Below are 27,535 nucleotides of genomic sequence, written 5' to 3' on the forward strand. Positions count from 1 at the left end.
TCCATGCAGGGAGCCCGATGTGGACTCGATCCTGGGTCTCCAGGATCATGCCCTGAGCCCAAGGCAGACTCTCAACTGCTAAGCCACCCAGGTGTCCCTTAGTTAGACTTCTATTTAAACTAAGAGCTCAGGGGCTCTGAATAAGTGCCTCTCATATGAATAAAGTACATTTTGCTGTATGGATTTAAAACTTCTTGTCAGAGGCCTTTTTTGCTTACTTCTCAATTCTTGGATCTGTTCTAATGCTCTGAAACCACCCACAAGTTGAATATGGATGGGTGAGGGTGCCTGTGATTAGATTTTATATTCAGTCTACAGTGACTTTTTTTTTTTTAAGATTTTATTTTATTTATTCATTAGAGGTGCAGAGAGAGAGAGAGAGAAAGAGGCAGAGACACAGGCAGAGGGAGAAGCAGGCTCCATGCAGGGAACCTGACGTGGGACTCGATCCCAGGTCTCCAGGATCATGCCCCGGGCTGAAGGTGGCACTAAACCGCTGGGCCACCGGGGCTGCCCTACAGTGACTTTCTTATTTAAATCCATTTTCTTTTTAAACTACGTCATTTTCCATGTTTTTTTATCACTCATTTTTATTTTTTTAATTTGAATTCAATTTGCCAACGTATAATACCCAGTGTTCATCTCATCATGTGCCCTCCTTAGTGCCCATCACCCATTCACCCCATACCCCCCACCCGTTCTGCAACCCTTTGTTTCCCAGAGTTAGGAGTCTCCCCTGGTTTGTCTTCCTCTCTGATTTTTCCCCATTCAGTTTCTCTCCTTTCCCTTATAGTCTCCATCACTATTTCTTATATTTCACATATGAGTGAAACCATATGATGATTGTCATTTAGTATCATTTTTTCCCTACATTTAAAATCCAGTACTCCAAACATTTTAACATGTAGAACCTAGGGCCATTATAAACAATTACAAAGCAAATTCTTTTCTAGTTTCCTTACTCAACATTCCTGAGAAATTACCTTCTGGACTTCTTACAGTGTGAGAAACTTAATTTCTTTAAGGACTTGAAAATAAAGCTTTTGGTTTTTTCAAATGTATCTCCTCACTCTCCAGTGTCACTACTGAAAGGAATGGCAGATTAACTAGCCATCTTCCCACTTGCAGACAAATGTACACCTGAATCACACTTCCCTCAAAAATGTTACTTTTCTCTTTTCAAATGAATAGAGAAAGAAAAGTTACTGATATAACATTTCCTCAGAGGTACTATTCATGTGCTCTCTTTGAATTACATAGTTAACAGGCTTTTTAATAAGATGACAAACAGAGTTGCTTTTAGAAATCTGGATAAAATGGAAGTTTGTAAGGTAGTGTTTCATGCTGTATGTAAACAGTCCAGTGATGTGCCCAGTACTGAGATGGTATGACTGAGTATTAAACAACTATGAATCACTTAGTGTAAAAGCTGTTAACTCTCTAATTCTCCTTCAGCCATTGTGATCGCATCTAGGAGAAGGTCTTCTAGTTTTAACACCTCTCCAACACTTGCAAATGTCTCTTTAACAAAGAGACAGATGGCCTGGGGTCACTCTCAGACTGGCAACAATAACTATAACCATAACGTTTTTTATTTATATCCCATTTATCCTTGTCATTTCTACTTCCAGAAAGTAATACTGATTTCCCTTTAGAGCAAATTTATTTAACAAAAAAAATCCATTTAAAGAAAAAATATTTAGTAAATAATGATATGTACCTGTGCATATATGGGAGAATTATAAGAATGTTAATAAAATAGCTAACACTTTGGACACTGCCTTGAAGTACTTCAGCTATTTCATCTCAAGAAACAGCCTCAAGAGGGCACCTGAGTGGCTCAGTAGGTTAAGCGTGGACTTTTTATTTCGACTCAGGTCATGACCTCAAGGCTTCTGGATGGAGCCCCATGTCAGGCACCACACTCAGCGGGGAGTCTCTTTCCTCTCCCTCTGCCCTCCCTGGTCCTGCATGTGTGCACATGCATTCTCTCAAATAAATATATCTTTAAAAAAGAGAGAGAGAGAAGGAAGGAAGGAAGGAAGGAAGGAAGGAAGGAAGGAAGGAAGGAAGGAAGGAAGGAAGGAAGGAAGGAAGGAAGGGAAGAAAGAAAAAAAAGAAAAGAAAAGAAAAAAGGGAAAAGAAAAGAAAGAAAAAAGAAAAGAAAGAAAAGAAAAGAAAGAAAAAAAGAGCCTCAGAATTCATGGATAAGAGTCTATATAAAGTGGTAATTGAAGGAAATGTCAGCGTGAGAACCCATCCAGATACGGTGTTTTTACTGTGGAGGTGCAGGGTGACATGACCAGACGTGATGTTTTGCATACTTATTTAGTTCAATCATCAGAGGAATCAAAGGAGTACTTGAAATGGCATTTTGCCCTAAATGCACTTTGTTTAAAATGACATTTTTGTTGTGGTTCCACAGAAAATTGCACTCAATTGTTTAAAGATTTACAAAATGCCAAACAACTGAGATTTTTCACTCTCTCTTCCACTTTTTTCAGTCCTTTCTTTGATATCTAATTGTTCCAGCCAATACATTTATGAGTAATTAAAGTGAAAGCAAATATATATATGCATGCATATGTGTATATTTTTTTTACATATGTATCTTCTGATGTTCTTTGTCATCTCATAAAACCTTTCTCTTGGTTATGGAAAGTAAAGTTTAAGTTATGGAAAGTTTAAGTCAGAGCAATAGCTTTAAAGCATGTGTATATCTGTGTAGAACATAGAACTTGCTTCCTTACTTAATCTTCTGTAAGTGAACCGAGAGTGTATACATATGAGCTTTTGAAACACAGAGGCTTTCTTGAACATTGTATGTTCATTCTGATAAATAGTTTAATTTCCTGTTTTTAGGTGAATGCATATAATCTTTATCTGAATGAAAATGTAAAAATATTTATCTCTCTGTCTACAATTTTAGCCCTCTAACACATTTTTCCCTAAAAACATGAGTGGAGAATATTTTTAAATATTTATTTATTTATCTATTTCAATTCTGAGTCCAGCTTAAAATTCTGACTTTTGAACATTTAGGTCAATGGCTTGCTACCAAGATTGAAGGAAAAAGTTGATCTTCTAGTGTTTAATCCCCCCTATGTAGTGACTCCACCAGAAGAGGTAAGACATGTAACAGAATTTAATTATTAATATTTTCAGTTATTTTCTTTAAAAAATCACATGAGCTTGATTATTTGACATTAGTGAGCTGCTGATTAACACAGACTGCTCTGATTTTACTCATAATTGTCAGTAATTAAGTATGTTGGTAGACCTAGGAAAAAAATCTGAAACTAATGGAAATACAGTGACCCATATTCATCCTTAAAATTCCCATCAAAATCAAGCTGTGTGTTTAAATATATGTGTGTGTGTCCTTTATCATGAATGGCAAATTTGCAAAACAATATTTTAATCATCCTTAAATTCATTATAGGAATTCTTTCTGAAAGTCTCAGATTTCCTCCTTTCACAGGTGGGGGGTGATTCATATTTCAGGTAGGGAAAAGAAATCATCTTGAAATATATGATTTGGAAAATCTCAATAATGAGGAGATAAATCATATCAACCACTTCCCAGTCTAAAGAGAGAATGGTCAAGGCAAACAAAGTAAGATTTGCTTTCCTTGAGTTATTCATGATCCTGTTTTATTCATTGATGAATCATTTTCTGGCAAGGTGAATACACATTATATTTTCCCTCTACTATTACTACTAAGGGCGGCTAAGCAACTAAGAAAGAACCTGTTGTTCCTCTGACACAGGAACTCATATGAGAAGGAGAGTCAGTGTTACAAGGTGAACAGAGGCTGAGGGCAATGCAACTTCATGCAACTCTTTGAGAAAGGACTATGTGAGTAAATATCAAGAGTGATAAAAATGTTTCAGTCCAATAATCTCAGTCCTTTAAATATAATTTAAGAAAACATTCAACAATAGAATTAAAAGTTGACATTCACAAAATTATGTTTATTGCATGTTGGTTTATGATGACAAATAATACAAACCTATATATGTAACAGGAGATGCAGATCAGTAAATCATGTTTTATACAAAATAAAACATTAGAAAATGAATTTAAAGAGAATCTGGTCTATGTCAAGACCTGAATTGGTGTTCTGGTAACCAGATGAAAGATTTCAGTGCACAGAGCATGAAGATAAAAGAAGGAAATCATGAAGGCATAAAGATAAGAGACTTAGAGTTAGATCCTGGAGATACAATATTTAAAAAAAATAATGAGAGTTTGTGCATATAAAAAATTGTGACTGTACTTACTAGTATATTTAGAAACCTGAGGTTAGATACTGTGGCTTGTGCCTATGATCTATGAAGGACCAAGAGAAGGCACAGCAAGGCTCAGGTAGCAAGCAGGCAACAAACCACCAAACACACCTTCCTGTGAAGATGGAAACCCTCCCTGTGATCTATATGAATGTGCTTGGTGCCAGATCTTCCTTTAGGGGCATTTCTAATGCAAGCAGATAAACCTGGCCGAACATCCCTGGGGAGGCATGTAAACAGGGTCTACCACAGAGGAGTCCTAGGCCATTCTGGAAGAGAATGACAAGAGACAGACTTGGCACAGCCTTTTCTCACCAGGCACTCTGTCCACAGACCATTGTACCTGATGAAACATCCATAGAATGGGCTCAGCCAAAATAATGGTGTAAAGCAAGGAAGACGAAGACATGAGCCCCAGAAAAAGAAGTTAATTCTAGGAATCCCAGGAAAGGGAAGTCTCTAGTGGAAAGTCTTGACAAAAACAAACAAACAAACAAACAAAAAAACAGGAGCTGATAAATTTCCTTATATAATTTACTTTGTGGAAAATTATATTAAGAAGTTTATGATAGATATGGGAATAATTTGAATTAGATACAAAAAAAATTAAGCAAATGAATGCATTGGATGCTCATCAATAGCTTCATAAGATATGATACTTTCCATTATAAAATCTTAGGCAAGCCATTAAAAGAGTAAATCAGAACCATACCTGATCATGTGAAGACCTCATCATAAGGTATTGTTGAGTGAGATAAGCAAGATATAGGGTAAGAATGTAGAATATAATCTTGTCTTTGTAAAACATGGATGAAAAAGAAAAAAATGTGTGAGGGATATGTGTGTGTGTGTGTGTGTGTGTACGATGGAGGAGGAGCAGACAAGGAAAACAGTAAAAGGGGAAAGTACAATTACAAATTATATTTGTATATAGTTATCGGTATAAAGAAATTCACTTTAATGGAGAAATATATAGTATTCAGATGAATAAAGCAGTAGGCATGATTGTATCCAAATAGTTTAAACTAAAATATGGATAAAACCATTGGAGGATATAGAAAGAAAATAATTGTTAGGGTTAAAATAGTTTTGTTTTTTAAATATTTTATTTGTTTATTCATGAAAGACAGAGAGAGAGAGGCAGAGACACAGGCAGAGGGAGAAGCAGGCTACTCGCAGGGAGCCCGACACAGGACTTGATCCCAGGACCCTGGGATCACACCTTGAGCTGAAGGCAGATGCTCAACCACTGAGCCACCCAGGTGTCCTGTATTAAAATAATTTTTGAGTGATTTCTTCAAAATATTCTTTAGTTCTGAAAACAATGTACAATGATAAGAATCTAAAGATTTTTAATACCATATGAACTCTCATGGGTTTTTGCTTCTACAAAAGAATTAGTTGTTAATGCTTTAGTGAGCCTTTATATATTAAATGGGTTCTTTATAATTCATTCTTTAATCTAGAAGAGACCCAAATGCAATGGGACATGCTGAAACGAACTTTCTGCAGATAGATTTCTTAAAATGCAAGATCTTCCTTGTAGTTTCTTCTTGATTGTTCAGTATTAAGTATAGGAATCACCTGTGTCTATCAATATAAACATCACATAAATAGTAACAACCAGGAGAGCCTGAGTGGCTCAGTGGGTTAGGCCTCTGCCTTCCTCTCAGGTCATGATCCCAGACCCCCCGGATTGACTCCCATATCGGGCGCCTACTCAGTGGGGGGGCCTGCTTCTCCCTCTGACCCTCCCCCTCTTGTGCTTGCTCTCTCTCTCTCTCACTCTCTATCTCACTCTCTCAAACAAATAAAATTGTTAAAAAATAGTAACAACTATTACTAAGCACTTGATATATGCAGGTAATTATTTTCAAACTTCATATATATTTCCTCAGTTATTCCTAACAATGGAAAAAATTAATTTGTTATCACTTTTCTACTTTCACAGTTGAAGCTGTTGTTTTTCTGATTTTACAGATAAGGGAGGAAACTAATTCACAAAAATGACAAACTTCCATATTGTCACAGGGCTTGAAGATGGTGGGGCTCAGATTCAAATTTTCTGCCTCCTAGAAGGCAGTAATATACAAAGTATATACTTGTCTGGTGAATGTTACTTGTCAAAAGATTCTTTTTATGATTCTAAATGTAACTTGAATCAAAACAGTCTTTCTTTTAAATGGTCACAGGTAGGAAGTCATGGAGTAGAAGCAGCTTGGGCTGGTGGCAGAAATGGTCGGGAAGTCATGGACAGATTTTTCCCACTGGCTCCAGATCTTCTTTCACCAAGAGGATTATTCTATTTAGTTACCATTAAAGAAAACAATCCAGGTAATCCAGACCAGTTTATTTTTTAACCACTTACTTTGCTGAAATCAAAAATTAATAATGTTAAAGTCTGTAATTTATGAAGTAACCTGAAATATTACAATCACTGACAATAGTTCACACAGATGTAACATTCATATTGAAAGAAGAGAGAGATGTTTAAGATGTAGTTTTTTTGTGGTTTTAGAAAGTACTATTTAAGAGGGAAGGACAGTTTTTCCCCTAATTGATAAACTAATATTCCAACACAAACTCTGTAATTTCTTCTTTTAACACCTCACCCTGAATATTATGAATTTTCTCTTCACATCGTTGTCTTCATGCCCTTGACAATTCTGCTGTGTACTCTTTAGTTCATGTGAAAACTAGTTCATGGTACGGATTTTTAGAACTTGGTTTTCAGATGACTCCGTAACTAAATCGACCATAATCTTCCCTTTTAATACATGTTTGATTTTTATCTTATACCTTATATCTTCAGCCCCTCAAATCACATCGTGATTACTAAGTTTTGTTTTGTTTTTAACTCCCATTTTCTTAACTCAGTCTTTTTAGTATTATTTATTTGCAAAAGGGAAGGTGTTGCTTTTTCCAACATGCCTGAAAGAAATAAGCTACCTCATTGACTTCCACTGTTTAATATCACTGTTCAGTCTGTCCTACTTTCATTGACTTTTTTCATCCCAAAGGAAGTGTGGAAGGCCAAGATTGGAGTCAAGCAATTAAACCAATTACTTGCTATAATGACAAGTGTAATTAATGTTTCTGTTGAGTCCAGAGTAAGCCACCACTGCAAAACAAGTCCATTCAGTCTGATTAGAATTCTCTGTAACACTTTAAAAATACGAAGTTGCTCCAATTTGACCAAAGTCCTTTTTTTTTTCCTCTGAAGTCAATTTTAATAGAAATTGACTTGGTATACATTGTTTTCTCTGATAAGTAGAATTTGTAAATAGCCTGTGTTTATCATCTTATTAAACTGTTTAGTGATCTTCACTCTTCACCTGATGACTTTAATTGGATGTTACCTTTTGTTTTAATTTTTATTTTAGAAGAAATTTTGAAAACCATGACGACAAGAGGTCTGCAAGGGACTATTGCACTTTCTAGGCAAGCAGGCCAAGAAATTCTGTCAGTCCTGAGATTCACCAAGTCCTGATTTACAGTGTGTGCTCTGTGCTGTGTATTAGGCTGAATATGTATTGATAATAGGTATTATATTGAATATATGTACATATGATGAATATATAGAGAAAGAAGCTAAGTGTATTTGGCATATTTTGAAACTGCAGTCATTTCTTGGTTAACAAGTAAAATTGTCAGGTTATATAGAAAAAGGTAGAAAATGTACAACATTCCTTTTTACCCAGGTAATCAAGCCTATGGAAATAGTTGAATAAATGCTAATAAATGCATATATAATATATGTTATTTGCACTTTACATATAAAATCTGAACATGAGTGATACATTCAGCCACTAAATATGAGTCAGATCTGAAGGTATTCGTAATGTACCACTGAGTGAAAAAAAGCAAATTACAAAACAGTATTACCCTGTATGTATAATTTTGAAACCTAGCAGAAAGGGTATGTGTGTATGTGAACATAGGGACATTTCAGAAGATAAATGACAGGAGGGAATGGAGGGGAGGGACTTTTTCTCTTTTTATGGTAGTATTTGAACAATAATAACATACTACTTGTATAATTTTAAGAAGGTTTTCATTTAAAAATCTTTTTAATTTACTTTCACTTACTTATTGTCTACATTCTATCTTAGTTATTCACAATGCCTTCTGCTTCCATGTTTCTCACTGGTCAGATTTTTCCTACCTTTTATCCTTTGTTATATATTGCAAACTGTTTTTTTCTTGCCTATATATTGCAAACTGCTATACGTTTTTTCTTAAATCAAGGTGAGTTGTCTATAAATAAACTCAACCACCCTTAGGTTAATCACATTTTTAACACTGACGTGTGTCTTTCAGGAAATATCAGATTACCTTTCACTAAGTTTAAAAACCTCTTCTTCCATAATTTCTATACCATTTAAAAAATATTTTTCTTTTTTTTTTAAGATTTTATTTATTTATTCATAGAGACAGAGAGAGAGAGAGGCAGAGACACAGGCAGAGGGAGAAGCAGGCATCATACAGAGAGCCTGACGTGGGACTCGATCCAGAGTCTCCAGGATCAAGCCCTGGGCTGCAGGCGGCGCTACACCGCTGCGCCACTAGGGCTGCCCTAAAAAATATTTTTCAAAATCAATGAGCAGGACTGTATAGGATCAGAGTGAGTGGAATCTAGAATTTATTTTTAATTTGGCTACATTCAGAATCAACTGGAGAAGTTTTTTAATATTATAAATTCCCAAACCCCACCTTAGACCCATGGAATCCTCTGATAAACAGACCTAAAAACTGCATCTTTTAATATGTGCTTCCCAGTGTTCCTCAAGATAGTACACTAAATTTTAGAACTATTGTTTTAAATTGCATTCTTATGCAGAAAGAGTGGAATTACCCTCCTTTGATGTTCAGAAAGGTCAGCTTGTTCAAAGGAGCACAGTAGTTAAAGGGTAAAGCCTTATGGCCCCGCTGATGACAGATCTGACTCCCAAAAGCTTTTGTTCTATTTGCTTACACTGCTTTTAGCAGTAAAGATGCCAAAATTAGTATTTACTTGAATCTAGTATCTATAAATATATTCCCATTCCCAGAAATAACCATCTGAGATTTTACAATTTAAAAAAAAAAGGTTAAAAAAACTAACTTTATTGTGTGCTTTTAATTATAATTTTGGGGAATGGGGTCTTGAATATTTTCAGTTAATGTTTGAAACACTTTAAAATTAGCATAGAGGAGGTGCTTCTATCAAGATAGGAGATGAAAAACATAGAAATGCTTACATAAACGACCCCCAAAACTTCACATGCAGAGCTGGTAATGGATTGTTTCCCACTGAAAACTCAGATGTTGGGGTGCTAACCCCCAGAACCTCAGAAGGTGAGCATATATGGACATGGGCCTCAAAGAGGTAATTAAAGTTAAATGAGGCCATCATGGTAGGCCCTGATCCAATCTGACTGGCTTCCTTACAAGAGGATAGGACACACAGACACACTGGGGATGCTCATACACAGAAGAAAACCACAAGATGCAGTGAGAAGGCAGCGGTCCACAAGCCAAGGAGAGAGACTGCAGAAGAAACCCAACCTGCTGACATCTTGCTCTTGGACTTCCAGCCTCCAGAACTATAATAAATTCCTATTGTTGAAGACACCCAGCCCATGGTATTTGTCACAGGGCCCCTAGCAGACTAATACAATGATCAAAGACAGGAAAATACCTACAGTCTGTAAACAAGAGAAAGCAAGTATTGGCGTGAAAAGTGGGTGCTGTGTCCTGGTGGTTGGTAAGAACTGTGGCCTGGAGCCTTCAGGAGGAGAGTTCCAGATCCAGCTCTCCGTGTTCAAAAAGAGTTGTTAAATATAGGAAAAAAGAGGACCTGTAAAACTACATCATTTGGCCCAAGGGAAGCAGCAAAAAAAAACTTTGTCCCTTGAATGAAACAGAAAACAGTAATGATCAATTAATACTCTTATAAGATTGTGCTACCTTTTGTGGAATTTAATTCATACTATCTAAGTGAGGTAGCAACATTAACATGAAAAAAAAAATAACATTAAAATACCTAAGCCTTTGATCATGGAGAAGCTATGATCCATGAAAGCAGAAAAGAAAGAGAGAGGAAGGAAGGAAAGAAAGAAAACAACAAAATTGGACACCTAAGGGATAGAAACAGTGGAGCTGTCATATTCAGGTTGTGGAATGTTTGAGGTGTTTAAATAATTTACATAAAAGCTCACAATAAGGGATGGCTGAGTGGCTCAGCGGTTGAGCGTCTGCCCTTGGCTCAGGGTGTGATCCTGGTCCTGGGATTGAGTCCCGTATCAGGCTCCCTGCAAGGAGCCTGCTCCTTCCTCTGTCTATCTCTCTGCCTCTCTCTGTGTGTCTCTCATTAATAATAAATAAATAAAATCTTAAAAAAAAAAAAAAAAAGGGCTCACGGGAAGGTACTATTTAGAAAGAACAAATTGAAGTTGACTAAAAAATGAGAAATAGAGACACAGAAATGTATGTGTTAATTTGTGCTTACCAAAAAATACAGTGTATTTTAAAATACAGGAGTGATACTATTCCATTCCAAAATTTAGTTGTAGTTCTTTTACTTATTATTTTTTCTTTTTCCCTCATACTGAGAAGAAAAAGGAATACAAATTAAGATAGAACTGAAAAAAGAAAAATTCAGACAGGACTGAAAAGACTCAGGAAAAAATTAAGAGAAATATAGCCATGGGAGGAACTCTTATGACTAAATGTAAATCATTGTATGTGTAGTTTGTTTCATATACATGCACTAAAATTACTTTGCATATAAAATATATACCAATGCCTATATCCATTCTGTTTTCATTTTTCTTTCTATGTAAACTTTGTATTTAGGTGGAACATACCTTATAGATTGTGTATGTCATAAGTGTCTAGTTTGATGGATTTTTATAAAGTCAATGTCCATTTATATTACACCCAAATCAAGAAACAGAACATTACCAGCATTCCGGAAGCTCCATCAGATTCTCTTCCCAGTCATCACCTCCCACTCACCAAAGGAAACCAGTACCTGGATTTTTGTCTTAGTTTTTTATTTCTACATCGCTAACGGCTCTAACTTGACTGACATTAGGACAAATTTATGGTCTCACAGTATCTGTGTCAGGACTGTGGATATAGTGAGTTGGATTCACTCCTTCCTACAACCAGGCTGTAGGATAGGTGTTGGTCTTGGCTGTGATCTCATCTGGAGGCTCAAGGCCCTTTTTCATGTGGTCATAGGACTAAAGTCACTGTTTTCTGGCTGTCGGCTAGACATAAATCTCACCTACAGGCCTCTCTTGGATCTTTGTACCATGATCCCCTCTACAGGCAGTTCACAAAATGGTCACTTGCTTCATTATGGCCAGCAGGAGAATTTCTCTACCTTCAAATCTATAGTGATGGCCTAGAATCTCTTTGAAAGAGCTCATCTGATTAGGTCAAGTTCACCCAGTATAATCTTCATTTTAATTAATTAATCCAAAAGCAACTGATTAGGGACCTTAACTACAACTGCAAAATTTCTTTACCATTGCCATTTAATGTAGCCTAGTCACAGAGAGAAACCAAGTTATTCACAAGTCCAACCCACAATCAAAGGATGGATGACAAAGTGCATGTACACCAGTGGGAGTGAACCTTGCAGGCCATCTTAAATTTTGTTATATTCCTTATATGACAGATCAAGTCTTCCTACTTTGAACCTGTATTAATGAATCTTGTACACACACACACACACACACACACACACACATTCTGGTCAGTAATGTTTTAATGAGACTCTTCCATGCCCTTGTATACAGCAGTGACCTATCCACTTTCATTTTTGAATATTCATTTTTGTATATTCATTCTCATTATCTCCATTCTACTGTTGAATATTTGGGTTGCTTCTAGTTTTGTATCATGACCACATTTGTATCTTTCAGCCAACATGTACACATTTCTGATAAATACATACCTACAAGTTATCTTCAGGTTTATTAAAAAGTTTTCTCAAAAGTTACTTTAAAAGAACAAGAAACAGTTCCTAAAATCAAAACCCACATGGACAGGGTGAACAGCCGGAAAGAGAATTAATGAAAAAAATTCATAGAGTGCTGCCCAAACGAATAAAAGGAAAATATGAAGGAACCATAATGATTATGAAGGATAGAATGAAAAGGCCTAGCAAAACAAGAGTCCCAAAAAGAATGTAAAAAAAGGCAATATTTGGAAGGGTAATGGCTAATGTTTTTCCAGAATTGACTTTTTATAGAGAAGATAGATTCTAGAAGCACAAAAGGAAATCCACACCTAGACATATAGTGGTGACATTGCAAAACATCAAAGGCAAAGAGATCTTAAAAGGTAATCAGAGAGAAGGAACCATTCACCATTAGGCAGAGGTTGGCAAACATTTTTGTAACTAAAATCTTGGAACACAGCCATGATTCATTTATGTATTGTGTGTAGCTGCTTTGGCCTTCACTGGCAGAGCTAAGTGGTTGCAACTTAGACCATAGGAACCACATGGCCCACAAACCACAAAATACCATTTACCCTTGAATATGTTTGCCAAGGCTGCTACAAAGGAAGTATAATTAAAGAAATGATTTAAACAGCAACAAGGAAAGCCAGAAACCAGGGGAGTAACAGTCCTCAAAGTGTTGGGAGTGATGGTCCTTCTTTCCTGTTCCAACAAAACTCAGACCAGGTTTTTAAAAGTAACATTTTGAGATAAAAATGAGGGAAATTACCAACAAGAGATCTACAGTAAAGGAACTTTTTGTCTAAAAGTTGTATTTGCAGGAAAAGGAAAAACATCCCAAGTCTCAAATGAATTACTGATGGCAAATAAAATGGACATGTACATAAATGCAAATAAACATAAAATACTAATAGCGTGGTTTATATAGTTTGAAAATAACTAAAATACTGAACAGTTGCATGGAAATTAAGTAGGGCATTTTGATCAATAGGGTAAAAGTGTTCTAAATTCTTTGTATTCAGAAGGCAAAGGAATGGCTTAATTTTAATATGTATGTGTGGTGGGCAAAATAGTAGTCCCCCCCCCCCCCCCCCCCCCCCCCCCGCCATGTCCTAATCCCAAGAGCCCTGTAAATGTTACCTTATACGGCAAGTTCATGGGAACTTCATCCTTAATCCCCAATTAAGGGTTTGGGCATGGGCGATTATCCTAGATTATCCAGGTGGGCCCTGAGTACAATCACAGTGTTTTGTAAGAGAAGAAGAGGGAGATTGTAAATCAAAAGAAGAGAAGGTATTGTGATTTTAGAGATGGAGCAAGGGACGATGAGCCAAGGAATGCAAAGAATGCACCTGGGAAGCTAAGAAAGTCAAGGAAATTATTCTTCCCTGGAGCCTTCTGAGGGACTCAGGTACGGCTGACACCTTGGTCTTGGGCAGGAGAAACCCATTTCAAACTTGTGGCCTCCAGAATGTGAGAGGATAAATTTCTGTTGTTCTAAACCACAAAAGTAATTTCTTCCAGCAGCCCCACGAAACTAATACAGTATGGCCAGAGTTCAAGGGTAACTAGAAAATAGAAACAAGAGAGGTAAACAGCAAATTAGAAAACAGAAGGCCTTGGGGGTGCCTGAGTGGTGCAGTCGGTTAAGCCTCCAACTCCTGCTTTCAGCTCAGGTTGTGATCTTGGGGTCATGGGATCTAGCCCCATATTGGGCTCTGTGCTCAGCACAGACTCTGCTTGAGATTCTCTTTCCCTCTCTTTGCCCCACCTGCTGGTGCTCACTCTGTCTCTCAAATCTTAAAAAAAAAAAAAAAAAAAAAAAAAAGGCCTCAATGAAAACAAATAGTAAAGGGGGAAGCAAATCAAAAAGTAAAGTGATAGGGGCACTTGGTTGTCTCAGTTGGTAGACCATGTGACTCCTGATCTTGGGGTTGTGATTTCAAGCCCCACCTTGAGTAGGTGATTATATAGATTACTTGAAAATAAAATCTAAAAAAAAAAAAAAAAAAAAAAGTGATATAATTTAGAATATCTTAGTTATCCAAATAATGGAATTAAACTAAATAGAAGACATGTTATGATTGTCTTTAATTTCAGTTATAGTGATTGGACACTGGAGGGCACCTGGGTGGCTCAGTGGGTTAAACATCTGCCTTAGGCTCAGGTCATGATCCCAGGATTCTGGGGTCAAGTCCCAAGACAGGCTCCCTACTCAGCGGAGAGTCTGCTTTTCCCTCTGCCCCTCCCCCCTGCTCATGATCTCTTTCTCTCAAATAAATATTTTTTTAAAAAAGAAAAAAACTGGAAATAAAGGGATGAAGGAAGATAGACAAATCAACAAGGTGAGATAACTCCCTTAATAGCTCATTGTAATGGGTTGAATAGTGCCTCCCCCTACCCCATTCATGTCCAACCAGAACCTGTCAATGTGACCTTATTTGGAAAGAGGGATCCTGCAGATGTAATCAAGTTAAGACGACATCACACTGGATTAGAGTGGGCGCTACGTCCAATATGACTGGTGTCCTTGTGAAAGGAGGGAGATTTGGATGTAGAGACACATACGGAAAATGTCATGTGAAGATGAGGCAGAGATTGGAATGATGAGTCTACAAACCAAACAATGCGAAGGATTGCCAGCAGCTACCAGAAGCTGGAAGAGGCAAGAAAGGACTCTTTCCTAGAACTTTCACTGAGAGCATGACCCTGCTGACACCATGACATAAGACTTCTGGCCTCCAGGACTCTGAGAGAATACATTTCTGTTGCTTTAGGCCATCTGCTCAGTGGTACTTTGTTACAGTAGCTCTGGGAAGCTCATACACTGACAGCTGGTCAAAAAGCATTGTTAGAAATGGGCCACTAAGGAATGATAAAAGATTTACACCTCACCACGCAGATATTCACAGTGCTAACCTTGAGTGCAACTAGTAAACTAGCCTCAAACTCTATAAAATAGAAATACAAGTAAAAATTGACAAATCTATCATACAGGAAAATTTAAATGATGAAGGTTGATTTACAACATAGAACTCTGGAACCAACAGAGAATACATAAGTATACACGGGATGTTTACAAATCTAATTACATATTAGACCAAGAGCAAGTCCCTATAAAATTAAAAGAATCAGTATCATATAGTCTGTATTCTCTGACTTCTTTTTCTTTTTTTTTTTTTTTTAAGAATTTATTTATTCATGAGAGAGGCAGAGACACAGGCAGAGGGAGAAGCAGGCTCCATGCAGGGAGCCCGATGTGGGACTTGATCCTAGGACTCCAAGATCATGCCCTGGGCCGAAGGCAGATGCTCAACCACTAAGCCACCCATGCATCCCTATATTCTCTGACTTTAAAGCAATTAAGTTACAAATCACTAAGAAAAATGTAAAATTAAAAACCTCATACATTTGCAAAATTCAAAACATGCTTCTGAATAATTCATACATCAAAGGATAAAAATTGGCATTTTAAAAAAATTACCGAATGATAAGAAAATTTCAATATCTGGGGGAATGCAGTGAAAGTTAAACTGAGAATGAAATTTACAACCTCATGTGTTTATTTAAAAAAAAAAAGAAAGGCTCAGAATTAATAAACTAAGTGTCCACTTTGAAAAGTTGAATATGTTCAAGTAGAAAATAAGGACTATAATAAACATAAGAGCAAAAGTCCATTTTAGTGAGACCATAAATATCAAAAGGTGAAATTTGAAGAAAAAAAAAACTATTTTATGTTGATAAATAGAAAAGGCACAAATGTAAAGATGATACTATGAACACTTTGATGCCCGTAATTTTTAAATGGAGATGAACTGGACAACATCCCAGATCAGTGGTTCTCAAGCTTCAACGTTCACCAGCAAACCTCTGGGGGGACTTGTTAAACCACAACATTGCGATTAAAACCCCCCTGGAAAAAAAAACAAAAAAACAAAAAAAAAACAAAACAAAACAAAAAAAAACCCTGGAGTTCCTTATTCAGCATGATTTGAGAATTTGCATTCTAACAAGTAAGTTCCCAGGTGTGACAAGTTTAAATAATTGTCCCCAAAGATAGCAAGTTCTAACCCCTAGAACATGTAAGTATTACCTATATGGCAAAGGGTGAATATTACTTTTTTTTAAATTTTTTATTTATTTATGATAGTCACACACACAGAGAGAGAGAGGCAGAGACACAGGCAGAGGGAGAAGCAGGCTCCATGCACCGGGAGCCCGACGTGGGATTCGATCCCGGGTCTCCAGGATCGTGCCCTGGGCCAAAGGCAGGCGCCAAACTGCTGCGCCACCCAGGGATCCCTGAATATTACTTTTAAGACAAAAGATGTGGTTAAAGACCTTGAGATGGGGAGACTATCCTGGATGATCTGTGTGGGCTCTAAATAGGGTCGCAAGTATCTATGTAAGAGGAAGGGGAAGATGGCACCATAGAGGAGGAGAAGGTGCTGTGACCGTGGAGGCCGAGGTAGGAGTAGCCAGGGAACACCAGCAGCCACCTCGGGAAGAGGTAAAACAGATTCTCCCCTAAAGCCTCTGGAGGAGAGTTGGCCGTGTTGTCACCTTGGTTTTGGCCCAGTGAAACCGATGTCAGACTCATAGGCTCCGGAACTGTGAGAGAACAGACTTCAGTTGTTGGAAGCCACCAACGTCGTGGTGTCGTGCTCTGTCACAGCAGCCACAAGACACTAACATACCGAATGATGCTGATGCTTACTGGTCTTAGAGGAAAAAAAGCTTATCAAAACTAATGAGAAATAATAAGCCTGAATAATTATTTGCTTATTATGAACTTCCCCACCCCCCAGAAAAGTTGGAAAGTTCAGGCACAGAGGGTTTTACAACATTTTCAAAGAACAGATTATTTCACTTTTATACAACTTCTTCCAGAGAATCGAGAAAGAGAGCCTACTTCCTGTAGAGGTGAGGGTAAGATAACTGCTGTCGCAATCTCCAAATGTATATGACTTAACTAAATAAATAAAGTGATTACTTGATTACTTGCTCAGGTCACAGTCCACAGTGGTTGTGGGGAGGCGAAGGACCGTGGAGCCCTATTCCAGCCAGTTCTGCGGGAACCCAGAATCTCCCATCCTGTGCCGCCTCCATGTCCACCACGAGCTTCCAAGGATGGAGGATGACCCACAGGAGGTTTTCATGGGCTGGTTTTGTAAGTGACTTCCCTCACATGGTCCTTAGTTACATTGGCCAGAACGCTGATGTATGACCCCAACCCAACTGCCAAGGTCCTGACTTCAGCCATCAGGAAGGAGAGGAGCCGAAAGGATAATGCAGAGCCCTAGCAGCTGTTGCTCTCTGGGGAGAACTGTCAGTTCCTGTCCTCTCTTCTTCCCCGTGGCCACGTTTGACATAGTTGTTATCTGGTGCCACTGCCACATACAGCACATAACCTCTAAGTCACCATGAATGGAGGATCACCCATGGCATGTTTTTATGGGCCAGTTCTGGAAGCAGCATACACGACTTCTGTTCACATTCCAATAGTTAACGTCTTGGGGGGGGAGAAACTTTTGCCACTGGCTTCCTGCCCAACCAGGGGCTGTTCTAAGGCATATTTAAGAGTTATAGAGGGGTTTTGGGGAGGGGGGTAGGCACTGGGTTTCTTTGACAGATTTCCTCAAAAACTTAGTAAGTTTCTAGTACATTTGCAGACAGTCCCATTTGCCAGTCACTTACGTCCAACTTGCTCCTACACATAGTTCTTAAACCTGCTTTACAGCTTTACACCTGTACCTTTCTCTCAATTAAATGGCAGAACTGGGTGGGAAGATAGTACTCTTGATTCATCTTAATAAGACTGAGTCATTCTTACCCAGAATTTTGGGATCTAGAGGCCGTGAGGTTTTCATTCATTTGATACCTTGCGTTTTTGGAGTCCCTGTGACTTTCCATTATTTCCTAAGAAGCAGGTCAGTTTGTCCCTGTCACACTTCACCAGATGAAGTCAGTAACAATCAACATAAACCATGGTCACAGTTTTCCAACCTCTCCTCCTGAAGCTCAGCTCATATTTGTGTATTGTCAATCACAGTTTTACCAATTTACCAACACTGGCAAACAACTAATCAGTTTCTGTTAGCAATTTCTTCACCTTTCCCCAAATGACTAAATCAATGTGACATATCTTGGGATTTTATCAAAATTTCAGTCCACTTCAGTGCACCAAGTTATTAAGTGACAAACAATAGACGTTTTGGGGTGCTTGTTCATTTCATAGTGCAATGTGTTTGTCTAGGGGGTGGAGGGCGCTCTGTTCCTTTCAATCATTCAGAGACTCGGGGTGCTTCTATTTTGTACCACTGTCATGTTCAGCTTTTTAAGTCTACATGGATAGGGAAAAAAAGAATGGTGGATTATGCATGGGAGATTTTTATGAACCAGTCCTGGAAATAGCCTAAGTCCCTTCACATTCCATTGGCCAGTTTTCAGGCAGATGTTACCAATATAGTTGAACTGTAAGGAGAAGAGACAATTCTTTCCCCAGCTAGTTGTATGAGGCAAGTATAGCCTAATCACAAAACCAGATGAGGATTGTGTAGAAAAGGAAAACTACCACCAGTCACATCAATGAGGAGGAAAAAAAACAACAAAACTTCAACAAACTCAGGGCACCTGGGTGGCTTAGTGGCTGGGTGTCTGCCTTCGGCTCAGATCATGATCCCGGGGTCCTGGGATCAAGTCCCACATTGAGCTCCCTGCGGGGAGCCTGCCTCTCCCTCTGCCTGTGTCTCTGCCTCCCTGTGTGTCTCTCATGAATAAATAAATAAAATCTTAAAAAAAAAAAAAAAAAACTTCAACAAACTAACAAACTAAATCTAGCAGTACCTATAAAACAGATGATACACCATGGCCAAGTTGAGTTCATCCCAAGAGTGTGAGCATGGTTTAACAGAAAAATCTATAAATTCTATTTATCAGTCTAATAGATTAAAGGGGAGGGGAACCCACATTATCACCTCAACAGATATGGAAAATCATTTTTTTAAGATTTATTTATTTATTTATTTATTTGAGACAGAGAGAGTGAGAGAGAGGCAGAGACACAGGCAGAGGGAGAGGCAGGCTCCATGCAGGGAGCCCTACATGGGACTTGAACATGGGTCTCCAGGATCAGGCCGTGGACTGAAGGCTGCGCTAAACTGCTGCCCTGGAAAAGCAGTTTTAATAAGGTTTAATACACTTAGAAAACTAAGATGAATAAGAAGTTCCTTAATCTGATATGATCTGTATACCAAAAACTATGGCAAATATTCTTAAGGAAAAACTGGAAACATCCAGCATTTCCTTTAGAAATAAACAAGATAAAGAAGCCACCTTATCACCACTCCTATTCAGTATTTCCACTGGAAGTTCTAGCCAGCAAAATGAGAGAAATAAATGAAAAAAGAGGAAAGTTTGAATAAAATTGAGGTTAACAGATATGATCATTTACCAAGAAAACCCCAAAGAAGCTACAGAGAAAATATTAGCAATAATAAAGAGCTTAGCAAAGTGGTTGCCTATAAGATCAATATTCAAGAATCACTTGTATTTCTTTTCTTTAAGATTTTATTTATTTATTCATGAGAGACACAGAGACAAAGGGAGAAGCAAAGACACAGGCAGAGGGAGAAGCAGGCTCCATGCAGGGAGCCTGATGTGGGACTCGACCCCGGAACCCCGGGATCATGCCCTGAGCAGAAGGCAGATGCTCAATGGCTGAGCCACCCAGGTGCCCCAAGAATCATTTGTATTTCTATACACTAGGCCCCTCAAAGAAGAAAAATGTGCTTTAATAAAACCATTTACAATGAAAACACAATTAGTCACTGTGAAGTGAATCTAACATATGCAGAAGACCAGCATGCATACATTTAAAAACTTTGATTAAAAGACATTTTAAAGACCTAAACAAATGGCGAGTTACTCAAGAATGTTCAAGAACATAAAGATACCAATTCTTCCTGTAGATACAGTGCTATTCCAGTCAAAATCCCAAGAAGTCTCCCCTGCACTCTCTCTCTCTCTCTCTCTCTCTCAAATAAATAAAATCTCAAAAAAACCCAAGAGGGTTTTTCATGGAACTGGAACAAATGGCCAAGAACTACTAATACACTCTAAAATAAGAGCATGGAGGAGCTTGAACTACCCAGATGTCAAAGATTAATCAACAGTAATAAGATGGTTTTTCATTGGCCCAAAGAGAGAGGTTGAAACAGAATAGAAAACCCATAAAGAAATGTGCACACATAGAGAAATTTATGTATGGTGGAGAGGACACTGCAGATGAAAGGGTAACTAGTCCCGGTACAAATGACTGTCCATTCACAACCTCAGGAGCTCCCCGGGGAAAACGTGAAACTGGTCCCTGCACAGGGAGGGCAGAAAGCGGTGGAAGAGGCCATCTGCTCCAGACTGGTGGGTGGCCGGTTAATTAAGCAAGGGAATTTCCAGACAAGGCTTGTCTCGAGCAGCAGCAAGATGAACAGATATCAGCACCCACCCACCCACCAGAATCTGAAAAGTCTGCATCGAGGCCTTACCTCGATGGTAAGTTCAGTCACATACACCATCCAGATGCTCTCCCCCGCCCCCCAGTGCTCTCTCAAAGCTGTCTGAGAAGGGCTCCAGCTGTGGGAACCGTGGGCAGAACAGACATTCTAAGGAAAGGAGACAGGGAAGGAGCCCTCCATTGCCCAGGCCAACTAGTGGGTCAACCGGCAGTCTCTTTCTTCTTCTTCCCCTTCCCCTTCCCCTTCCTCCTCCTCCTTCTTCTCCTTCCCCTTCCCCTTCTCTTCTTCCCCTTCCCCTTCTCTTCGTCTCCTTCTCCTCCTCCTCTTCTTCTCTTTCTTCTCCTCCTTCCTCTTCTTCTTCTTCTTCTTCTTCTTCTTCTTCTTCTTCTTCTTCTTCTTCTTCTTCTTCTTCTCCTTTTCCTCCTCCTCCTCTTCCTCCTCCTCCTTCTCCTCCTCCTCCTTCTCCTCCTCCTCCTTCCCCTTCTCCTTCTTCTCCTTCCCCTTCCTCTTTCCCTTCCCTTTCCCCTTCTTCTCTTTTTCTCCTTTCCCTTCTCTTCTCCTCCTTCTTCTCTTCTCCTTCTCTTCTTCTCCTCCTCCTCCTCCTCCTTCTCCTCTTCCTCCTCCTCCTTCTCCTCTTCCTCCTCCTCCTCCTTCTTCTCCTCCTCCCCCTTCCTCTTCCCCTTTTCTCCTTCCCCTTCTCTTCTCCTCCTCCTCTCCTCCTTTCTTCTTCCTCTTCTTCTTCCTCCTCCTCCTCTTCTTCTTCTTTTTCTTCTTCTTCTTCTTCTTCTTCTTCTTCTTCTCCTTCTCCTCCTCCTCCTCCTCCTCCTCCTCCTCCTCCCCTCCTCCTCCTCCTCCTCTTCTTTTCTTCTTCTTCTTCTTTCTTTCTTCTTCTTTCTTCAGATTTATTTATTTATTTAGAGAGATTGAGTGCATACATGCTGGGGGAAAGGGCAAAGGGAGAGAGACAGAGAGAATCTCAAGTAGACTCTCCACTGAACTCAGAGCCTGATGCAGGGCTCAATATTATGACCTGAGATCATGACCTGAGCTGAAATAAAAAGTCAGATGCTTAAAGGACTGAGCCACTCAGGTGCCCTGGCAGCAGTCACACTCTCTTGATGACCTTCTCCAACAATCTCTCTCTCTCATCACTTAAGTGGATTAAGTAGTAAATATGAAACACTGACATTTTTTACGTTTTAGAAAATACATAGGTGAATACCTTTAATGATAGCAGGGCAGAAAAGTATCTTTAGAAAACTATGAAAAGATACATGTATTAAAGAAAAAGATTGATCAATTCAGCTACATTAAAATTAAATAATTTTCTTCCTCAAAAGGCACCATATAAAGAAAATGAAGAAGTTTGTAACATGGATAGACATTCATTGCCAGAACAAAGAATTCTTAGCAAATCAGCAAGTAGAGAAGCAAACGATCAAAATCCAATATAAAAATACTTAAATGACAAAGAGGAAAAATATGTTACCATATTATTTCCATATTATTGGGAAAATACAAATCACAACTTAAATGAGATACCACTTTAAAAAACTAGGAAGTCTGACAATTCTAAGTATCAGTGAAGACATGCCATAAAGGCAACTCTTCCTGCTGATAGAGGGCAAACTGGCCCAATGTCTCTGCAAAGTAATCTGGCATTATCAAGTAAAGTGAAAGATAATTATACTGTATCATCTAGAAACTCTACTTCTAGATACTGATATTAGAACACCCACAGGTATATACAAAAATGCTTTACAGCAACGTTACCCATAATAGGAAAAGCTGGAAGCAACTTAAAATTCATTGACCAAAGAATGCACAAATTAATAGTAGTATATATCAGTGAAAATGAGTTAATTATTCATCAACAGAAATAAATTACACAAAATATTGAATGGAAAACTCAAGTTGGAACTATATTTAATGTAAAAAATTCATTTATATATTGCTTAGAGATATATACATTCATATTGTGGGCGGAATGATGACCATGCCCTACTCCTGGAACCCGTGGAATATGTTACATTACATGGGGACATTATGGCTGTAATTAAAGATATGGGCCTTGACTTAGGGAGACAATCTTTGGTTATCTGGGTGGACTCAACTGAATTGCATGAGCTCTTGAAAGCAGAGAACTTTCTCCAGCAGATTGTATTAGAGAGATGTGTGCATGGGGTATGAGGTTTCAACCATTGCTTTTTGTTTGAGCTGACTGGAGGCTACATTAGTGTGCATGTTTTTATTATAGTTATCTATTCATAACAAAGTACTACCACCACCCCCCAAATGGCAGCATAAAACAACAAACCTTTATTTTGGAGGGCTAGAAATTTGGGAATTTAGGGGCAGTCCCAGTGGCGCAGCGGTTTGGCACCGCCTGCATCCCGAGATGTGATCCTGGAGACCCCGGATCGAGTCCCGCGTCAGGCTCCCTGCATGGAGCCTGCTTCTCCCTCTGCCTGTGTCTCTGCCTCTCTCTGTGTCTATGAATAAATAAATAAAATCTTAAAAAAAAAAAAGAAAGAAATTTGGGAATTTAGCTGGGTGGTTCAGGCTCAGGGTCTCTGAGGTTACAATAAAGTGGTCAGCTAAGGCCATAGTTATGTCAGGACTCAAATGAGGATTAATGATCCACTTCTAAGATCATTCATATGGCCATGAGCAGAATTTAGTTCCTTGACATATGGGACTCTTCGTAAGGTTGCTCATGGTATGGATTCTCCCAAAACAAGGGATCTCAGAGCCAGAGACAAAGATGAAAGCTGCACTTTCCTATAATTTGATCTCAGAAGTAACATAACATCACCTCTGTTGCATTCTGTTGGCCATGTGAAGCCCTGCAAAGTCTCACCCCATGACATCAGCTCAGCATCTGGAACTCATCATCTTGTTTCTAAACTACAGTACCTAATGGCTCTGCTCTATTTCTTTTTAAGATTTTATTCTTTTTTTTTTTTTAAAGATCTTATTTATTCATGAGACACACATACAGAGAGCCAGAGACATAGGCAGAGGGAGAAGCAGGCTCCCTGCAGGGGAGCCTGATGCAGGACTCAATCCTGGGACTCCAGAATCATGACCTGAGCCAAAGGGAGATGCTCAATCCCTGAGCCACCAGGTGCCCCTAAAGATTTTATTCTTAAGCAATCTCCACACCCAACATGAAGCTTGAACCCATGGCCCCAAGATCAAGAGTTGCATGCTCCATGAAATGAGCCAACCAGATGCCTTACCTAATAGCTCTGTTCTATGTAAAATAGCAGACAGCTGATGTGCAAGTCATCATAAATATGCCCAAGGGGAGAACTCAAGATGTAGTGACTGGCACATTAATAAGGCCCCAGTGTAGACTGGGGCTAAAAACTCAGGTCTAGGAGTAGATGTGACCCCATAGGTGCTATTCCTTACCTATAGCAAGTGCAGTAACTCTTCATCTGTAGATCTGTGCACTAAAGATACATTGTCCGCCTCCCCCACACCCAGTGTACAATGTGGGACCAAGCATACAATAAATGCTGTGGGTATTACTGCTCCAAAAGGAGAGAAAATGGGAGATGCAAAGGGGTCACTGGTCCATAGCAATTCTGAAAATCAGCCAGGCAAATGTTGGATTCGGTCCTCCTGCAGCCCAGAACTGACTCACCATGGTGCTTGGTCTCATCTAAGCTCTTGGCTTGTCCTCTAATTTCTCTCATCATTAAAGTAGCATGTGATTGCCTCTGAGTGGTTTTCTCAGGCTGGGTCCTGCTTTCTAGATGTCCAGAGGTCCAAAATCTCTCATTTTATATGTTCTGTACGTTTCAGTCCAAACTATTAACACTGATATAGGCCTCTTTAAAATGTTAGGGTCTCTTGACCATCCATGGGGTTAACTCCATTAGTATATGACATACACATAAATCTCTTCAGATCACTTCATTACCTTGGCTGGTGCTGAGGTGTCTCGGGGTAATGCCCTTAAGCTTCCTGGAGGCCCTATTTTTGAGGCCATGAGGTGCATCCACAAACTCTTTAGAGAGCCTTTATTCTGACTTAATGTGCTCTGAGACATCACCTTGGCTTCTGAGGTCATGGGAAAGGATTTCATAGCCATACCTTTAGCTTCATCTTTAAGCCATGGTTTCCTGAGCATGCCCTGAATTTGATTTTTCTTTGAGATGGCAACAGTGAAAACGACTTAGGATGAGCTTCACCATCATCCTCAGAAATCTTTAAACTCCAAGCACATTGGCTAGTTCACTGGCAGAGGCAGTGGAATTGGCAAGAAAACCTCGTGTCTGAAGAATGGAGGAGGAGTGAGATACAGGTGAGAGCCCTCTGTGGTCACCAGGCAGGCTTGCTGGTTTCTAACCCATAGCACTGGGCTGCTGTGGGAGCTATGGTGGTGGTGGTGGGGGGTGGGTTGTGCAACTGTGCCAGACCAACCTTCTGGGAGTGGGCTTTCACATGAAGGCCCACTGGCTCCAGCACTAAGGAGGGAAAACTGTAGGACACTGCACTGTCGGGAACTGTAAAGGATCTAAGCTTTTACCCTACCTGAAGCTAACCGGTTAGTCTGACAGTTTCACTGGTGGCAGAAGAAAGATTCTGGGTCAGAGACAAAGAACTTGGCTACTCAGCATAGCAATTCCTATGAGCATCAGCATATGTTCATCCATTTCTCCTGGCCCGAGTCCCCAGGACATCAACATGGATGGGCCCCAGCAAAAACCTGCACACACAGTGGGTTGCCTTAGAGGAGACAAACCCTGAATTTAGGGAACCGTAATTTTTTATTATGGGCATTAAACTTGCCTTCCCTTTGCTGTGGAGAGACACTACGTTTGTGAGACTGAGGAGTAAGGGTGCCTGCTCTTTGCTTCACCAGTGTCTTCTCTTTGCTTTGGAAATACTCTCCCTGTTTCCCAAGGATGTTCACTAGACACATATTCTTGAAAATATAACCAAGAGCAAAGGGCAGTTTGTGCCTTGCTTCCAAGACATGAGGAAACACAAGAGCCTATGAGAAATTCTCTTCGATTTCAGGTGCAAGTAATCATTAGTGAAGCATGCCACAGAGACAAGTGCTGTTAATAACTCAAAAGTGATGATGTAGATAGACTTTGAGAGTTGGTCATAAAAAGCATTACAGCTTCCATCTTGGATCACTCACTCTGGAGGAATCGGACACCATGTTTGTGAGGACGCTCAAGTAAGTGGCCCCATGGAGACATCCAGGTGGTGAGGGAGGAGTCTCCTGCCACAGTCATGTGAGTGAATCATTGGGAATCCCAACCCCAACCAAGCCTTCTCATGACTGCAGATACAGCCAACATCCTGCCCTCAATCTCATGACAGAACCACCCAGATAAGCCATCCTTAAACTCTTGACCTACAGAAACCATGTTAGGCAATACATGTTTGCTGTTTTAAACTGCTGTTAGGGGTGATTTGTTCCATGCCAATTGATAACTAATAAAACCACCAAAATAAACAGGTTTTTATTCAGTGTTGAGGTTTTTCAACTTAATTTGCAACATGAACAAATGTACATGATGTTGAATCTTCAACAGAATGAATTTCCAAAAAGTTCATTCAGTTCCTTAACTGAATTCTTAAAATTTTGAACCAACTTTGGCACTGACTTACACTGATTTCTTTTGATGCACCCCATGACATTAGTATAAAACTGGCATCTAAGTTCTGCTAATGAAACACATCAATGATTATAGCCTTGCTTTTCATGTGAAATAAGAAAAACTAGAACAGAAAATGAAATTATTTTAGAATAATCCCTTGAATTACTTAAATGAAGTCATGCTTCAATGTGCTTTCTGCAATAGCATGTGCTAAAACCTTTGTCTTAACATAGTCATCTTAAAATAGTGAGGAATTCTTGAAGTAGATGCTGATTAGTGGATTATCCGCTTATTAGTGGATTTGGTAGGTGCCGGTGTCTCCCTGGCTCCTATGGTATATATTAAATGTCATTTTCTTTCATTAGTTTTCTGACTTTATGCAAATGTAATCAAAATTTAGAGGGCTTGTTAGAATAGCCTTGATGCCGTTGTAGCACACTTATATGAATTACAGCATGGGCTCGAATCTCCAATGTATCTAAAACCCAATTTACAATAGGCAGCAAAGAGAAAAGTAATGCATTGCTCTGCTGAAATATATTAATATTAGCTTGCATGTTTATCTATAGTGTTCAGTTAGTAAAAAGAGTGCGTGTGTCCAAATTAACCACAGGGTATTTGATAGTGTATCACAGTTTGGATGTAATCCTAAATTATATAGTTACCTCAACCAATTTGAAATTTATTTCTCCTTCATAGCTTTCTTAAATTAAAAAGAACATTGTTTTTGCTGTAATAGTGCTCCATTGAAATCTGAATGTGCATTATCTCCATCATGGGGATTTTATTTTTATTTATTTATTTTTAAAAATTATTTAATTATTCATGAGAAACACACACAGAGAGAGAGAGAGAGAAAGAGAGAGAGAGAGAGAGAGAGGCAGAGACACAGGCAGTGGGAGAAGCAGGCTCCACGCAGGGAGCCCGACGTGGGACTCAATCCCAGGTCTCCAGGATCAGGCCCTGGGCCGAAGGCGGCGCTAAACCGCTGAGCCACCTGGGCTGCCCCGATCATGGGGATTTTAAAGTTATGTCCCCAAATTCTTTGACACTTGTCCCTTCAAAAGGTGGAGCCCACTTCTGTAGCCCCGAGTGTGAGCTGTGCTTAGTGATTCCCATCTAGAGATGACCACATGCATGCCAGAGGG

The 27,535-nt window shown here is 39.2% G+C and overlaps 1 protein-coding gene across 13 annotated transcripts in view; it reads left to right on the plus strand.

Annotated features, from left to right (window-relative positions):
* Window positions 1-27,535, plus strand: part of HEMK2 (HemK methyltransferase 2, ETF1 glutamine and histone H4 lysine) — a 40,299-nt gene that overhangs the window by 6,181 nt on the left and 6,583 nt on the right. For 7 of the 13 annotated variants that reach the window (XR_013368702.1, XM_077878901.1, XM_077878902.1 and 4 more), the window contains exons 4-6: window positions 3,043-3,126; window positions 6,483-6,624; window positions 17,257-17,417. Coding sequence is in view for 9 of the 13 variants with exons in the window: in XM_077878901.1 (XP_077735027.1) it covers window positions 3,043-3,126; window positions 6,483-6,624; window positions 17,257-17,417 (387 nt within the window). In the remaining 4 variants the exon portion in view is untranslated. Of the gene's footprint in view, window positions 1-3,042; window positions 3,127-6,482; window positions 6,625-7,673; window positions 11,083-17,256; window positions 17,418-24,926; window positions 25,076-25,794; window positions 25,961-27,535 lie in introns of those variants that run through there. The other 6 variants (XR_013368703.1, XR_013368704.1, XR_013368705.1 and 3 more) reach the window with 5 other exon arrangements.

The sequence above is a fragment of the Canis aureus genome, chromosome 30 (assembly GCF_053574225.1).
Source record: "Canis aureus isolate CA01 chromosome 30, VMU_Caureus_v.1.0, whole genome shotgun sequence".
NCBI classification, from domain to species: Eukaryota; Metazoa; Chordata; class Mammalia; order Carnivora; family Canidae; genus Canis; species Canis aureus.